At 37.4% G+C, this 18900-nt stretch overlaps 1 protein-coding gene across 7 annotated transcripts in view; it reads right to left on the reverse strand.

Moving 5' to 3' along the window:
* NCKAP5 (NCK associated protein 5) overlaps window positions 1–18900 on the reverse strand; it is a 375601-nt gene that overhangs the window by 115891 nt on the left and 240810 nt on the right. For all 7 annotated transcript variants that reach the window (XM_052791617.1, XM_052791615.1, XM_052791612.1 and 4 more), the window contains one exon: window positions 12211–12360. In XM_052791617.1, coding sequence (XP_052647577.1) covers window positions 12211–12360 — 150 coding nt within the window. The remainder of the gene's footprint in view (window positions 1–12210; window positions 12361–18900) is intronic.

Below are 18900 nucleotides of genomic sequence, written 5' to 3' on the forward strand. Positions count from 1 at the left end.
CAAATACACTAACACTAGTATCAAACATGAGAAAATGTAGCTGTTATCTTATTCCAAGCTGCTGTTCAAGAGCAGTATCAGTGATTAATCGATTGGCCTAAAGGGAAAATGCGGAGAAAAGAACAAAAATAAATCAATGTATGAAATACTATGCAATGTAATACATACCTAGGATCGATCACATTATTGCTCTGTCAGGTTGGCCTGCAATTGGGAAATATTCCTGCCTGGCAGAGGTCACTAGCAGGGCAAATCAGTTGCTTAAAAACATGAGAAGTTCTCATCTCTTATTTCTATTCAATTTCTCTGTGAAAAATACAGGTTTTGCCCAATACTAGCAAGTTATTTTTCACAATGAACTAAGAATACCTGTTTTTACCCATCCAATTGGGTAAAATTTTGAATAGTCACCCTGGGGTCACTGTGAAGGACAAAATATTTGATAAAAAGAGTACAAAGACGACCACCACTGGAATGGAAAAAAAATATATTCTGTCACACCAAGAGCAGCCAAGAGGAAGACACAAGCTGTTTCCTTAGCAGTGAAGTTATGTCAACACTATGCCAAGGAGCTCTGTGAAGATCCACTAAAAGTGGCTGAGGGTGCTAATGCATTGTTCTGCTGGGGCTAATACCCTGGATTTCAAGAAGTTAATAAGTTCAAATGAAAACTATGCCATGCTACTTTTGCTACCTGAACTATCTTGCATGGCAGGGTACTATATAAAAAGACTATATTGTTTACAAAGCTTGTAACATGGCTTCTTTCCCTGTTTCACTCATCCTGCCTTAATTTAATCAAATTAATGTATGTATGTATGGAACAGCTATCTCTGCATGGCACTGTTGAGACACTACAATGTCTAACAAACACAATTGTTTTCGTAATGATACAGCTCAGATTTAAGGTTACAGAAAGAACTTTCATTGCTTATTTAAGAAAAAGATTATTACAACTGTCGTTATTGGTAATAGCAGTTAAAATATAATGACAGCAGGTGCAATACAGGACTGAAGGAAATTATCAAGGAGGAGGCAACAGGCTTTTCTCCGGCACATGTCTACAGTCTAAAGAAGCAAACTCCATAAGGTTTAAAAGAAGAAAAAGAAGGAGCTATCAGGAGGCAAGTAAGGAGAAACTTTAGCTGTTTCAGCCATATGACCTCTTCACTGAAAAGCCTGTCTCTGCTCATTTCCAGCTTACCATAAACTGTTAAGAGAAATGCTAACGAAGTATTTCAGCGGAAGAGATGCAATACAAGAAAAGAAGATTTTAGCTGCTTCTGTCTAAATGCACAAGTCTTGCATAATGCGCAACCCTCAGACCCACTTCTTCAGCTGACCTGAAACTGTTGCTGCAATAACTTTACGGAGGACTTTGTCTAGCAAAGTAACCAATTTGTAAGTATTCTTTTTCTTACATTTTACCAAAAAGCTGAATCACAAACCTAGGTCTTACTTGCTTCCTCTTTTTAGAAAAACTTTTTCCTAAAGAACTTAAACATTAAGACCCAGAGCATTTAAAATCAGGATTATTCTGGAGGAACAGACCATTTAACTGATTGAAGACAACAAGGAAACCTGCAGGCTTATTAAAGGGAAACAGTTGTAATTACTAATTGAGCGTTTCTCTTCTCCTAAATAATTTCCAAGTCTTGGCCTTGTATGAGTACACACTAACCAGAAGAGGATTAGGAAAATGCATGAATCACAAAGATGAATGCGCACTGTCACCACATGTGATGGCAGGCCAGCAGTTATGACAGGTACTCCTGTGGGAAGGGAAGAAACTCTGCCCTCTAGATGGCATTATGTGCCTGTATATCCCAGATGCAACTGGAGAGCCCTGCCAGGCAATCTAATAATTTCTCCACCTGCACAGGAAACATGGGACATATGTCAAAATGATCAGATGGCAGTTCTTGGTCTCAATGGGAAGGTGACAGCTGCACACTGCTAAACGGCAGAACAGAGACTATCCTGGGGCAGAGCCCCTGTTTGAGCTGTTTGATGTGGGAAGCAGAGGAAAGGTGCTCTGCCTGAGACGAAACAGAACGGAGGATCTCATGACCCCATATGGGGAAAGGCCACTTACAACTGGCACGGATGGGCAATATGTGAAAACATAATTAAACAAAACAGGAAAAAAAAAGAGATTGTCCTTATGGAAGAACAAACTTCTTCTACTTGGCATTTAATAGTACTGTAGATCTTAGCCAGACAAACATACATTAAAACATGTATGTACGCATGTAGGTATACATGTCCACACATATAAGGTTATATTGTAGCCACGTATAGCTGTTTTGACAATACACTGAAATTAAATAATTAGTGAGTAATCGGGCATCTGCAGAACCGTCAGTGAAAATCAGCCATGCGTAATGGACTGAAGTCAGACTACTCCACATTCGATTTATCTATTCTCTTTACATATTTATAACTAATCTTAATATCTGTGCTTGTCACCATGACAGATTAAGTAGACTTAAAAATAATCGTTTGAGTATTTTCTGCTGTGGACTATTAAAAGTGGCTGCATAATAAAGCCAGTGAATATTGAATTTCATGACTATGTTAACCATGTAGATTTCACATGTGTAGTTAAACACGTAGCCAACACGTGGCCAACACAGGAGCCAAGACCCTTATATGCCAGAAGTCAGCACAGCTCCAGTAATTCTAGTAATATGAGTGTAACTATACATGCCCAGAATCCCAGCTATCATCTCCAACTCTGTATTTCTACAAGATGAACAAAAAGGAAATCACTATCAAATTAAGAAAAAGTGCACTGCCATGCAGACCTCATTACTGTTTCATCATCTTCCAAGGCCAGTAAAGAGAAATGAAAAGGGAGAAATTACTTTGCTATTTAAGAGTTGTAAGGGATTCAGCTCTAACAGCTGAGGTAAATTAATTGGGATTTCCTATGCAGCCAGTGGAGAATGTCCACAGAATACTGTTTTTTTCTTAATAATGTTAGTTTGACATGAACTGCAGCTATTTATTTAGTTTATGAACTATACAACTGTCATTACTGTCAGCCAAATTGCATGCATTAGTATGTAAATTAAAATTATAAGGCGTGATTCTAAAATCTCACAAGTCACACAGAATCTTTCCTCTGAAAGAAGTGCCACTGTGAGCAATGAGAAGGCTCACAGAACTGCTTGTGTAGAACTGGGGCCGGAATGCATACCTGATAGAAACTATTTAAAAAAACTACTGAGCCTCACTCTCTGAAACGATAGATGTGTTGGGATAAACACAGTCACCTAGATCTATAACATAGTGTTGGAAAAATCTCATTTCATTCAGCGAGGAGAGTGACTTTTCAATTGTACCACATGCCTGATTGCTAAAAAAGGTAAGTTACATTATCTACTGATTACGTGCAAGAAGGCACACTATACATGGAGAGAAGGGCACTGAAAAACTATCATTATTTAAATTATAAAAGTCAGACTGAAATATCAGATTCCTTCACTGCAACCTAGCAAGGACTCTCTGCAGAACATGGTTAACATTTATTTCAATAGAGAAAATCTGACAGGTTTAATAAAACCAAGACGATTTTCCTTGACTTCTGTGACTTACCTTTTCTTCACTGACTACACCTATTTCTCAGACCTTCTGGCACCAAATCATTATTCTTGTAGCCATATTCAATACTCTGAACTATTTAAAGAGCATTTGTTATGTCAGCCCAGTAAGTACCACAGAGCTTTCTCTGTGGTACATAACTGTAAGAAAAGAGCCATTGTGCTGGAATTTGGAATATCATAGAAAAAACTGAATTTATAATCTGCTTTTACAATAAATAAATGCAATTACATTTGGTTGTGCTAAAATGAACATTAAATGCTTATCTATGTCCTCCTTATTTTTTTGTAAAAATTTCAGAGCTCAATATACTATCTTGAGGATCCTGTAGTTTACCTATAATTTTCACAACTGCATGCACCATAATTTAGGCAAAAAATCAACACTATAGGTAAACTAATGGATCTTCTAAATTAGTATCCTGACTAAAATATTAATGTGAATTAAAAATTGCATAGAAGAAATGTTTCTTCTACCTGGAAAATGTTGGATTCACTGCCCTGGAAAAGGATATTTTATGTCATTCTACCTTGAGAAGCTACAAATCAGCAACAGCATAAGTTACTCACTCTGCCTTTCCAATGTGCCTTGTACCTCACTTGGATAGACTGATGGGTGTGATAAGAGCACTGAAATATCTGATGCTAGAAAGCTAGTAACTTATTAAAACCTAAATTGCCTGCATGAGCAGGCTAAAGGAGAAAAATTCTGATACGCAGCAAAATTCCCTTTATAGAAGTAGTTGATGGGGTATGACGTGATGTCACATTTAAAACAATAAATGCAGTTTTAAAACCGAACGGAATAGGAACACTAGTCAGAGCATATTCTGTTGAGCACTTTGCTGAATTAGCAAATTTCAACAGATTACTGCTTTGTGGGTATCTCATAGTAGAAAGCAGAAAGTCCATCCGAAAGTTTTTACCTTTTCAACATGTGCCAAAAACTCAGAAGCTCTGCATGTTGTGACCCAAAACATTTAACTTCTGAACCACTGCTGTGATGCTTCATAGGAGATGCAATTCAATATTCTTTTTTTTCCCTAGACTTAGTTAGAAAAGAAAACAATACCATCTGTTACTCAGACTAAAATTCCCAGGAGGCACCACGGTTGATTTTAGAAATGAAGTATTTTAAGCTTTCATTGAACTGAATAGTCAGAAAAATGCAGATAAGAAAAGGCCTCCACCATGCCTCTTGACCAGTCATGGAGGCAATGACTTAATGTACAGACTTATTTATATTAAGGCACTCTCCCATTTCAGGAGATGGAACTGTTTGGTGGAACAGTGGATCATCAGTCTCTCTCTGAGGATAGCAGCAAATGGTTACAGCAATGAAAAACAGAGCAAATCTGAACAGATCTTCCTACATCCAGTGGGGAGAGCTATTTTCAACATCCCTGTGTAAATCCATATCCCTACTAGATCCTCTTGATTTTTGCATGCCAAAAAAGAAATTGCCATGAATTTTGACTGGCTTAGGAAAAAAGGTGCAAAAGGATAGAGAAAAAAAGAAAGTCCTTTTAGATCCTCAATATTTTACATGTCTGCAAGAAGCACATTCTCTTCTCTTAAATACTCATCGCATACTAACTGAATTTAACTCTCTGCCCAGAAGAGATTCCTAATAGTCTTCATCTTCTATATGAAGATATCATTTCTATTAACATCCCAACTGATAAGGTGCATCGACCACTGAATGCTATTCAGTCTCTGTGCCAACTACAGAGAATGCAGCTTCATGCACTCGTGGGCAGCATGTAGGATGGATGGAAAGGCCACAGTGGAAGGTCTGAACAGCAGAGGGGCATGAGCTGGTAGGAGGGAGGGTACAAACATCTGGGAAGGAGGTGCATTTAAAGACTGCAGCAGGAGTGGGTGAGGACAGAGGGCAAAGAGGAGAGAACCCCAGAGCACAAAGGCAAGGAGAAACAGGCAGCAGCCATGAGATTTGCTTCTCAAAGCCTAGGAACAACTGAGCCACTGAAGACCTACAGTAGAAGAGTTCAAGCATCAACATATCATAGAATACATTCAGCTTGATAGTACTTGTTTGGTTTTAATTTAAAATTTACTCAGTTATTGGGAAGCTAAAGCAGTTTGCCCATACTATTACCAGCAAAGAGCTGGAATAAACTGGGCTGTTTTGAAACCAGTGATGCAAGTCAATGCTGATTCATTATCAGCCACTGTATAAGTTTGGAAATAAGACCTTTCCTGCCTCATCGTCTGATCCCTGCCTATAAAAAAACAGAGTTCTTAGGCACAGTTCAGAAAACTAATTAGAAAAGTCTCCTACTGAAAAGATTTAAAAGTAAAATAATCCAATAATTAGGATTAAGTAGGTTGGCCTTTGGTGACTGATCAGCATAATGAATCTAGTTATGTGGATGGCCAAGGCATTGGGCTAAGAAGAGGTTTCTGGCTGAATCAGATTAAATGCATTGGCTGGAACAAGACTGGTTGCTACAAAATATTTAGAACATCGCTATAAAATATTTAAAAGTTTCATGATTTTTCTATGCATCTAAGTAAAGTGATTCAAATTTCCTGTAAACCAAAATGAAGCACCAGACTTTAAATAAACAAGAATTTTTTCCTCACAGTTATTTTCAGAAACTCAGGCTCTTTGCCCCTGCATACTGTACGTTTCTTTCCATGGAAAATAATATAATTATTAATTTTCTTAACATTTTACATTGTAGTAGATGGAAAACGAGAAAGAAAAAAAAGGAAGGGAAAATAATGTAAGAGCAAAACAAAAACCACCAGCACCCCACTCAAAATAAAGTTATCTTCTCAATCCACTCAAATGAAATATGTACCCTTCTCATATTTCTTTTTTATAGTTCATTGATATCATGTCTTTCTTCCTCTGCAGGGTAGTAAAAACATAATATCGGAAATACTTCACATACTTCCTCATTTGTTTAATGGTGATGATACAAGGGAAATTACCCCTCTAATATATTTGAACATTTAGCTTATTATCCTGATTGAGTTTTCTCCCAAAGCTCAATTTATTAAAACAAAACACATCTTTCTATGATGAACTGCAAAGGGCAAGAGGGCAAAATTCTATAATTAAAATTAAAGTGGTTTCGTGGCTCTTGCCTAGCAGATACTGCTTCTACTGCAGCTTAGTTTACTGAAACTTTCATTGAGTCTCACTCACCCGCAAGCAATGAGATTTTCACACATGAATTAGGCTTTTCATTTGATAACTTCAAGGTTACAATTTAATGCTACCCCAGTGGTTTGCTATTTGGTGAAAAATGCAATGTTGTGAGCAGCCTTCAATCATTATTTTTTGAGGCCAATGGAACTCATGCCCATTGCAGAACTTCTGGGAGGGAAGGGGGACACTCAGAAAACCACGGGAACCACTTCCTTAGGGACAATGTTTATTTTAGTTTGAATGTAAACATTGCACTTTTAGCAAGGTGTCAGTCGTGTGCCATCATAGGCTAAGGTGAGTAAACCATCTCTTCCAAAGAGTGGACGCTGCCCCCACATAATCAAAACTCATGAATTCCCCATAACAAGGTGATGGTACACTGCTCATCTAACAGAGGGGAGTGGAATGGGACCGTGTGTGGTCAAATGAGGCATGCTCATAAAGCCATGAAACAGAATAGGTGCTAGCAAAAATATAATGTCCTATCCTAAACGCAGGCACTACTCATCCCATAACAGATGGACATTTTGTCATAAGACAAGCATGGTGCACCATATGATGCAACGTACATGCTGACTCCTGTCGTACAGATCAACTTACAAGCCTCACAGGAGGGAGCACGCCTGCACTCTGCTTACGTGAAAGACTTCTAGTGATCTCTGCAGGGGAGGGCTGTGGACTCTTCAGAAATGCAGATAAGAAATCAATCCTGTGCCTACCTTCATAGGGGAACCAGCACAGAGACAGGGTTGGAGTGAGTAAGGGTAATTCATATTCTTTTTTTCTGCAGAGTGGATCTAGGATCTATAGTTTAGATGTTCCTTATATGCAGTAACTCAGCATCTAAGAGCTGCATAGACACATCTAGACTCAAAACCTTAATTCTGCCTCTTCTGTAACCTGTTTTCCTCTTTGTTTCCTGTGTAAAACATGTTACCCTACCAGACTAAACCAGGGCATTACGGCCCTCTCCTCCAAGTTGTTTCCAGTTCCATGTCTTTGAGTCAAAGTATTAGAAGACTCAGACAGAAGAAGCCAGAGGAAACCAGCCAGGTTCCCAAGGTATCTGACTGCAGGCCACATTCTAGCTCTTTACCTGTCTACAGATGTGGTACCAAGGCACAAATAGATGAAATAGACTGTACAGGATTCAGGATCTGCAGCTGAGATGGCAACTGAATCCAGTCTTCTTGAGTCTTCATCCAGTATCTACTCACACTCCCCTTTCTTTCTGAGGAATTTAGCGGACATGCAGCATGTGAAAGGACATAACACCACCAACAAAATTTGTGTACCTTACAGAATCCCCTTTTTAGTGGCAAAGCAGAGCATTTTCCAAAACAACCTCCATTAAGTACTCTTTGGTCATTTAGTTCGGAGCAATCCCAGTCAGCTTACTTTCTTCACAATCAACCAAAAGCAAATACTTTCTAAGAAAGATGCACTACTGCATTTGCAAAGAAGGAAGTCCAGAAGAGCTGGAACATTTCATACAGTTAAACATAGTTAACTCATACTGAATTATCCCCACTGCATAGATGTCTCTGCAAATGACAGACTTTAATAAGCCTTCAAAGCTGACACAGTATTTATCTCTGATTAAATTTTTAAAATCAAAGTAACTATGGCTTTTACAGACATGTTTAGATTAAGACTGACACTAACTCGGTATATCAGTTTAATTCACTTGCAATTATGCAGGTGCTCGGGCAGCCTGTATTTCAGTCATTTAAGGCTAAATTAGGGCAGAGAGCCCATAGCTCCATATTGGATAACGAAGCTCTGGGACAGTCTTAAGGCCTTTACAGACACAGTTTTTCAGAGACAGAATATTCTCAAAGCTTTCCTCTGTGCACTGTAACTGTGTAAACTATTCTTGCTGGAAACAAGAAATAGTATACAATCTTGCAGTGAGAGTCCATATAATACCTAACATACCCAGGAGGGCAAATTAAGGTTTTGTGAAAAATTTCCAACTTACATGCATATGACTTTGGAAATATAACATTATTGTTTTACTGTAATTGTATATATATACACATATACCTGAAACTGCTGTATGGGGGTTGATGCATGTCCAGAATAAATTATACTTTTTGTACATTTCTGGCTACCATTTAAAAAAAAATTGCAATTCTTTGGGTGATGAAAGCAGATTAAAAAAATGAAATTCCACCAAGGAGTTGATATGTTATTCACCATACTTCATTAATATTTCATTTTTTGCAGCACTCCAAATACACAGAGAAGTTATCAGAGAATTTTTTTTTGCTTTGTAAGAGTTAGAAGGCATTTGATCATAACTGCTGAAGTAAATTAAGTGGCATTTCAAGAGCAGCCAACTAAAAATGCTGAAGGCACAAAGCAGTTTTGATATCCAGGAAATCACAATTAATTTCAACTACATAAAATGGGATACAAGATGGTATGAACCATTTGTTATTTGTCATCTGTTTCATTTGATTAGAAACGTATGGTATTTATCAGTCAGTAGAGTGGAAATAGAATTTGCTGTAAATGATAAAGGATGTAAAAAGATTATAGGTAAAAGGAGCAATGGGAGAATATGTATATATATTTCTTATCAAAGTATATGATAGCTTTCACTTGGGCTGACTACAAAGACACTTTATTATACTGATTTGTATTGTTCAGTGAGAAAATTTCTAGGTTAAACAGAAGTTAATAAAACCTAAAAGGTATTACAGAAATTTATTTGGCAATACATTTGACAGCACTCAAGTATAAGAAAAAAAAAAAGAAACGTTAAATACAACTCCACTGATATGGAAGCCATTTAAAGGAAGTTTTCTGTGAAAATGAAGCCTCACCCCTTTTTTCACACTTAGATTTGATAAATTCCTGGTCCATATCCAACAGTCCAAGATGACTACAGTTTTCCTTACATTGCCAGAAATTCCTACAGAAAACTACCACATACCTGATATCTACCACGCCAGTACTCCAGGAAGGGCAGAAACAATTTATTTCACATATGGAACAGGAACTCTTTTCCTATATAGATATTCAATATAAAGAAACTAAATAATCAACCAGAAAAAAACCTTACCTGCTGAATCTAAACTTTTATATGATAAAAACGTTTCATGACTTGCTCAAACTTTTCCCTAGATGTACACTGTCATATACATTTATATACACGTATATACATACATAAATACATACAGTCCCTCATTTCAAGAGAAGCTCACTCAAGCAACAGGACAATGAGTATAGGTAGGGAGGAGGATGGAATAATTTTTCAATGCTCTAACAGACTAGGTTACATCTTGTCATGAGCTACACTTGAGTAACAAACAAACTAATATGAAGAGATATTAAAAGATTTCTTAAAAGTGCTGATATTCATGAAATTATATTAATAGGCATTAATGGTTTAGGTCCCACATTTTGACTATTACTTTTACTATGTTCTGTTTATAGGCAGTCTTCAGATTCTACAGCGCACAGATGGAGGACCAACTTTAGTAAGTACTTTATTAGCCTTGCTGATTTTATTAATTGTGTATGATACAGTAACATCTAATCACATAAAGTAAGATTAAAGATTCTGACACCCACAGCACAGGAACTAACAAACACTAATTTTTCGTTCCTTTCTATATAGACTAATAAAATACTTAGAATAATTACTCTGCAAATAGTAAAGGATTAGAACTGCTAATTGCCTATAACTTAAAAAAAGTATGTCTCAATTAATAAACCATGGAGTCTTTGACATTACGATTTATATTCTTCAAGAGAAAAATCAAGTGCAAGAATATATAACATTAAACAACACACAATTAACAACACTTTGCTTTAATTATCTTGGGTCACAATTAATGTTGGCCTTGCAGTTCATCTTTCTACTTTGAAAGCTCCTTAGACTATTTATGCAGATTAATTCTCAAAGTATCGGCATTCACTAATATGTGTTTTTGAACAAGCCACTGCATAACACTGACATCAGTGAGGAGACCCATTCACTGACCTTCCAGAACCAGATTCTATCTGTCCATAACATTATGTTATGAATCTGGGCAATTTGCCACAAATGATAAAGGTTGTGACATTATTGAACAACTTCCTATCAACTGAGGACATAAAGAACTGCAACTGTCATGCAGACTGATTAAGAACAAGGTGAAGCAAACACAAATCATGCATTTTTGGAAATAAAAGACCACAAGGAACCTACAGTCATTCTCCATCGACAGATAAAGCAAAACTATAGTAAACTGTATATTTATCAGAGTTTTATGGGCCTTAAAAATTCAGTATCATGGGTTTTTTTCCCCAGGGCAAAATTAGAGTTAATTAATATTAAATGTGTTTATTTTACAAACAGACTAAGATTTTAAAGGAAAGAAAAATTGCGGACACTGCCTATACCTTTCAGATTTCAGATTCTGTATTTAGATCCAAACATGATTACAACTGTTCATGTTTTACTTGCAACAAAGTCCTCAAGAACAAAAATGTAGAGTTTTCATTTGATCGGAGTACAACTCAAAACAAAAACTATGATGCAAAAGAGCCTTCACGCTTAACCAAAAATACATGCCCAGCGATGAAGTCTTTGTTTACTGCAAAATGCCACTAAGATTGTTCTAAGGCATTAATTTAGTGATATATATAACACTATATAGAAACTTGAACAGAAGAGAATGGAGGAAACACTTGATAAGTTAAAAATATGCCTTTGTACTAGTTCAAAATTATATTAGAATATGCATAGTCTTATTTTTTTATACACATTGAAACCCATACTCCTATCAAGGAGCACAAAGTAAGTTCCTATATATAGAAGTTACAGTCTTACCCGCACCTTGCCCATGGTTACCTAACAAAACTTTTAAACTTTTCCTCTAGTTAGGAATTACCACAAGGTGCACTATTTTGCACATCCTAATTTTCCAGAAATGCACTCAAAATGTAGAGTGTGCAGTTGCCCATGTGGTCTACAGGGAAATAGATTTTCCACAATCTAGCAGTAAAAAGACCTGAGCCCTCCCAAGCAAGCAGTCCAGCAATTAAAAGTTGAGCAATAAACTACAATGAAGCAACACTGGTTTTACCAGTTGTTAAACCACCTATCTTAGTCTTACAATATTAATAATTGAAACAAAAGCAGTAAAACCAATTTTTCTTATTAAATGGTCTCAATTGAATTAAAATAATGTAGGTAGTTCTTTTAAAAGATATCTGATGCTCAACATTAGAGAGGGATCCTTTCTGTGGTTCTAAGACTAAGCTTCTTGTTCATCCTCAGTAAAGGAATCATAAAAAAAAGACCCCATAACACGAGTACAGGTGAACTGTGAAAGATTAGATTTATACTACAAGGTGATTCAGTGCCTATAAATGAATGAGGCAGGGGGCAGGTTGGTCTTTTATGTGTGAAACCGTTGTACTTCTTACCTCCAGAGCTTTCAAACGCTCCAATAGCAATTTTGTCTTTTCTTTTTCCTCTTCAGTGCTGCTGGTTTCACTTCTTGAATCTTCATCTGCTGGCGTGTGAATTTTTTCCATGCCTTCTTTACATCTCCTACTGTCTTCTGACAACTTTTCCTGAAATGATTTTTTAAAATGTCATTATTCATGGGTGGAAATGAAGTTAACTATGCAAATATCTTCAAATCTCCCTTGTATATGAATGAAAAAAAGACAGAGCAAGTTGCTAGTATATGACTGCAGTACTAAATAAGTGGAGTCATGAAGGGTCTATGAAACATGCTGCTATGCCAATTCTGTAAAAATGTATGCACAACTTAACTGCTACATCTACTTAATATTTGTAAATGTGGAACTCATCATCTTTTTAATAAAATAACTTGCATTTTCTTCTTTAAAAGTTGCAATGAAAATTGAGCATACCACCTTTCAATGGAAGCATTTTGCCACTGAGATATAAAGCAGTTTATTGAGGAAAAGCTAACATATGTTCATGCCTAATGTATTTCACCTTTCTTCATCTAGAGCTAATATTTGAATTACTAAATAATGGGCTGAGAACCAAGCTACCACATGAATACTGATTTAAGATCCACACTAATATATAACTGGAGAGAATCAAACTGACAGCAAAATTTTCAGAAGTGCCCCAGTCTATTACAAGTCAGTCAGATTGGGTTATTATTAGCTGCTGCTGCTGAGTGGACGATGGCTGCTGAGTTTTAGAAGAGGTCTATAAAAATCATAGGATTGAACAGTGAATCTACTAACTCCATTAATTATGTGTCCAAGCTCTGTGTTGAGACAAAGAATGAGACAGAGCAAGCAAAACATCGAGACTACAAGCAAGCAATGTAAAATATTGCCCAAAATGACAAGGGAAGCATAAGGGGAAAAAAGAGAACTACACAGATGTATGGAGTGAATTACCATCTGAGTGCAACATAAAGTGGACAGTATCTACCTTGTAAACCATGTTCTTCAACTATATAAGTAGATGCAGTGTGACAACTAATTAGAAGATTAAGAATGGAAAATGTGAGGTAAATCAACATTAAATAATGGGTGTCAACACAAATCTAGAGAAGTCCTTTAATGAGCATTTAGTTTTCTTTGTGTGCCTTTTTGATAATTCTTATATACAAAGGGACATAACTTTCATGATCTTTAGGTTAGTCTATAAGTGAGATGTATTTCCCGTAACTACTACAGAACACAAACTCTGTCTAAGCATAAAAATATGTATTTTCATTAAGAACTGATCCAGCTTGAGTAACTGTGCAAATATAACTCTTTGAGAGTTAACAGGAAGACATTATCTTAATTAAAACCCATAAACACAACTGAATTAAAAATCAGCACTGTGAATCACATTTCTAACAATGTCCTTTCTAAATATTAACTAGCTTAGAAATTGACTATTACTATGTTAAAACTTTAATCAAGAATTAATTTTATAAGCTATGGGCTTAATCACTGAATACTCTTACACAAACCATGAGGCACAGATCTCATTCTGAGCCTCAAAACACAGATGTCAAAGAGCCATTCCATCAGGTTTCCAGCATTAGTACTATCCTGATCAGAAAGGAACCATAAATAGAGTAGTCGTGGGGTTTTTTTCTTGCTTGCTAGTCAGTGGTGCAATGATAAGAGCCATTAAATCATCTTCCCTTCAAGTTGCTCTGATGAATGCATTGACATAAAACACTTCGATGAACTCAGGAAAAAAAAATTGACAAAGGTATCTCTGATGTAATTCAAACACAAACAATCATTTTTAGGAGATAATGTGACATCAATTAGATGTGGCTAACAATGGAAGAAAATATAAACATGGACCCAGGGACACCTTTCTTGCTCAAACTAGACAGCAGCAATTTCAAAGGACAGGTAGAAGAAAGCACAGGTTATAACATTTCATCACAGAAAGGGGAGTAATGCAACTTCTCTCAGAGTAAATCCCAGTCACCTAAAGAAGTAACGCATTCATCTTCTAATTACAAAATTTGAGGAACTTTGCAGAATACCTCAAGATACCTACTACTGTTACCCCTGCTTGAGTGTTTAAGTACAGCTCACATATTTTCAGAACTAGTTTATTACTGAGTAATAATAAATGAGTTTCAGTGTTTCAGGCATAGTCTAAAAAGGTCCCTGATAGGTCACCTACCCTACCTGGAAAAGCTGCAGAATAGAGGAAGACATTACTAACCTTTAGAAACTGTGCTTAGGCATGCAATTTGCTGGGGGCACTGCCCCGTCACTTTAACCTGGGTGATACACAGTAAGGGTAGAAGTGGAAAATCCACACTCAAGAAAGCAAAGAGAAGAGGTGCTTCTTAAAAACCCTTTGTGCTTAAAGTCAAGTCAAGTAAGAGGGAGAATGACAAAGGCTTTTGGAATGACAGAATCCTCCTAAGAGTGAAAAATCTGCTAATATCAAAGGCAGCTGCCTGCTGGGGGGAGGCAGGAAGGGGCAGAGACAGATTTGCAAGAGGAAATGTGTATCTCCTGCATGATGTTGATCAGATCCTACAGAAAGCTCTGGAGTGAGCATGCTGAAGGCAGGAAACAATGGCGTAGAGCAGCTTATTCCCTTTTTTTCCCCTAGATTCCTATACTTCTTGTGTTACCTCAAATAAAGACCATGTTTTGAATCTTCTAAACAGTCTCTGTTGTATGCCTCACATATTGCAGGATTAAAGGCAGGATGGGTTTCCAAGCTGAATAGCAAAATACTCTCCAGGTCAGAAGTCCAGCAAAGGCAGAGTAAGTGCTATCCTGCTGATCAATGCAATTTCATTTCTGTGAAAAGGCAAGAGATGGAAGTGGTACTCTGGAAGTAAGCTGGACAGGTTAAAAAAAAAAAAAAAGGCCAAAAAAGGCAAAAAAAGCAACAACCAAGCTCTTGGTCTCCCCAGACCAATAAGTGTTTAAGACACATGCCCGTACCATGAGAGGATGCAAACACAGCAGCCTGATGAGAATTCTACAGTAAAGGCTCATCTACATCTCTAATGTTCTGTGTCAACAAAGAGACAATAAAAATATTAAATATTCAAATCTTGCTAAATGGAAACTAGGATTATGCTTCTCACTGTAGACATGTTCCCACAGAAATTAATGAGAAACTTACCATCAAGTCCCACATTGTGCAAACTTCTCAGGCTGGTTTAAACTGTCATTGCTTTTCTGAAACCAATGGTATTTTACAAATCTTAAATGACATCCTGCCCTGACCATTACTTCTAAGTATTCAGTTTGTTCTATAAATCAAACAAATAGTACACTGATGATGAAGCCTTTGATCAAACACTATAGGCCCTATAGCCAATAGAAAACACGAGATGAAAACAGACCCTGCAGTCTGGAAATGGTAAGCTTTCTAGAATCGATGAGAAGATATAAATCACTGAAGACATTGATCTATGAAGCTGTACAATGCAGTGACCTGACTGAGACTTATCAGAAAGCTGGTGTTCACAGTTAGCTGAAGTAGGAACAAGCAGTATAATACTTCCTCTTTCCACTAATAAATAAAAGTAAGAACAATAAATTAAGAGAGCAGGAAATCCACCTGAAATTCCAAATGATAATTTACTGGAATTTGTAGAATATAAAGAAATATGTAGAATATAAAGCCAATCTTTTCCCTTCCACCCAGCTTCGAGAATACTGAACAAGAAAGTTTTTTCACTGTTTATAAACAAAGGGAGTAACTATAGTAATAGAAAAAATCATATGGAAGCTTTCAAAAGATAAGAGACCAAACTGCCTATTTCAGAAATTACCTCCTCCTTCATCCCAAGAAAGGCAAAAGGCTGCTGACCCTCTGGACACAGCATTAGTCATTGGGATGCCTTTCCTCTAATACTCATCACCTTTTCAAGGAACAGACAAGGGTCAAAGGGACACTTAGCCAGCTATTTCTTAACCATTATTATTTCAGAAATTACTGTACTTTTAAAGTTTTATTGGTAGTACCATCAGTTGTCTGTTCTTTGCCCTTTCTTCTTTCTTAAGATGCTTTCTAGGAATTACACTACACACACATAGGAAAAAAAAAAACAGAAAAAAATGAGCTCACTTTAAAATGTTTCAATTTGTGACTATGAAATTTCAAACCAAGAAGAGTAAATGTCAGATGACACACACAAAAAAAAAGGTAGCTAGCAAAAATCTATTCTAGATTTTCTCTTTTACAGTGAAAACCATGATTAGGCACTAATTGGAATAAGGGATCTTCTCTGGTAGTAACAACAAATATATGACATGAAATGATCATATAGTTCCCCCAGTAACTCAGATTCCAATTTTTCCTAATTTAAGATTTTACAGTGCGGGAACTACCTACTCAAGGAAGTAGCCTTTAAGAAAACAGAAATCATTAACACTGTTAACCAGCAGACGGGCCTCCACGGGAGGAGGCCAAACAGAACCAGCAGCAGCACAGCACCTGCCACAGCTCTCCGCAACGGGAAATGCAGAGTCCTGCACTGGGGAAGGAATAACCCCGTGCACCAGCAGAGGCTGGGAGCCAACTGCAGAGGAAGGTGTCTGTTGCAGGGAAGAGAGAAGATGGAGCCAGACTCTTCTGAGAAGTGGCACGATGAAAAGACCAGATACAATGGACACTGCTTGGAACATGAGAAATTGCAATTAGATATTAGGAAAACCTTTTTTTTTTTTTTCTCCCATGAGGGTGCTTATATGGTCACTGGAACAGGTTACCCAGGGAGGTTCCTGAATCACAGAGATATTGCAAAGTTCACTGGACAAGTGGCTATAATAACACAACATAGTATAATCTAATCCCACTATAACTGCATCTGGACTCTATGGTACTGATTATAAACAGCAGTCTTTCACAAGGGCATGTGACAAAATTCTGATTGAACCAAACAAGAATGAAATAAAGATCAAGATCTTTGAAATGCTGATTTTCCCAATGAGCATTGGATGACATGAATGGCTTGTCTGGAAACTGATAAGTAATAATTAGAGATGACATCTTTGCTCATAGAAGCTAAAGATCATTTTCATGTGATAAACACAAGTCTTCCAGAGAAGTGAAGTGTTTCAGATGCAATGTGGTGAAGATCCCTCAGAAACAAAGAATCTCTTTTTTTTTTAAATTCCTTTTAATTCTTCAGCTTCTGAAATTTATTAGATACAATGGTTTTATAATGGTTACAAATCCCAATTCTTCTGAGAGTCATGCCTGCAATTTTCCAAAACCACACTTTAACCCAGTGTCCTGGCTTCGGCTGGGATAGAGTTGATTTTCTTTCTAGTAGCTCGTATAGTGTTATGTCTTGCATTCAGTATGAGAAGAATGTTGATAACACACTGATGTTTTCAGTTGTTGCTAAGCAGTGTTTAGGCTAAGGCAAGGCTTTTTCAGCTTCTCATGCCCAGCCAGCAAGAAGGCTGGGGGGGCACAAGAAGTAGGGAGGGGACACAGCCAGGACAGCTGACCCAAACTGCCCAAAGGGGTATTCCAGACCATGTGACGTCATGTCCAGTATATAAACTGGGGGGAGTGGGGCTGGGAGGGATAGCTGCTCGGGAACTAACTGGGCATTGGTCGGCGGGTGGTGAGCAACTGCATTGTGCATTACTTGTTTGTATATTCCAATCCTTTTATTAGTATTGTCATTTTAGTATTGTTATTATTATCATTATTAGTTTCTTCATTTCTGTTCTATTAAACTGTTCTTATCTCAATCCATGAGTTTTACCTTTTTCCTTCTGATTCTCTCCCCCATCCCACTGGGGGCAGAGGGAGTGAGTGAGTGGCTGCGTGGTGCCTAGTTGCTGGCTGGGGTTAAACCACAACACCCAAGAATAAAATATATGTAGGATATATAATTAAATAGCGCTTATGATTGCTCATAACCACTTATTTGAGAAAAAAAATTATTCACAATGTAGTTATTAACAGATCATATACAGAGGCAATGGTAACAGGCATCCAAGAATCCAATCGATATGGAACCCAATCTAAGTGGCTAACTCAGCATCTCAAAACATTTAGCACCTTGCATGGTGTATCAGGAGCTTCCAGCTTTCTAAATAAGGTATTTACTAAATAGTTATCTTAGATTTCAGTGACTGAATTTGGTGATCCAGGTACACCAGACTACACTTCTAACACTCTTTCCTGCTATAATAAAGGCAGACTCTTAACCTCCAAACCCAAACTGGAAATCCATATACAGAATTGTTTATGTATGTGCTGGTTTTGGCTATGGTAGAGTTAATTTTCCTCATAGCAAGTAGCATGGGGCTGTGTTTTGGATTTGTGCTGGAAACAGTGTTGATAACACAGGGATGTTTTCATTACTGCTGAGCAGTGTTTACACAGAGCCAAGGCCTTTTCTGCTTCTCAGCCCACCCCACCAGCGAGGAGGCTGGGGGGGCACAAGAATTTGGGAGGGGACACAGCTGGGACAGCTGACCCCAACTGACCCAAGGGATATTCCAGACCATAGGATGTCATGCTCAGCACATAAAGCTGGGGGAAGGTTGGCCAGGGAACTGCTGCTTGGGGACTGGCTGGGCATCAATTGGCTGGTGGTGAGCAATTGTTTTCATTTGCATCACTTGTCTTTCTTGGGTTTTATTTCTCTCTGTTATTTTCCTTTTCATTAC

The sequence above is a fragment of the Harpia harpyja genome, chromosome 7 (assembly GCF_026419915.1).
Source record: "Harpia harpyja isolate bHarHar1 chromosome 7, bHarHar1 primary haplotype, whole genome shotgun sequence".
NCBI lineage: Eukaryota > Metazoa > Chordata > Aves > Accipitriformes > Accipitridae > Harpia > Harpia harpyja.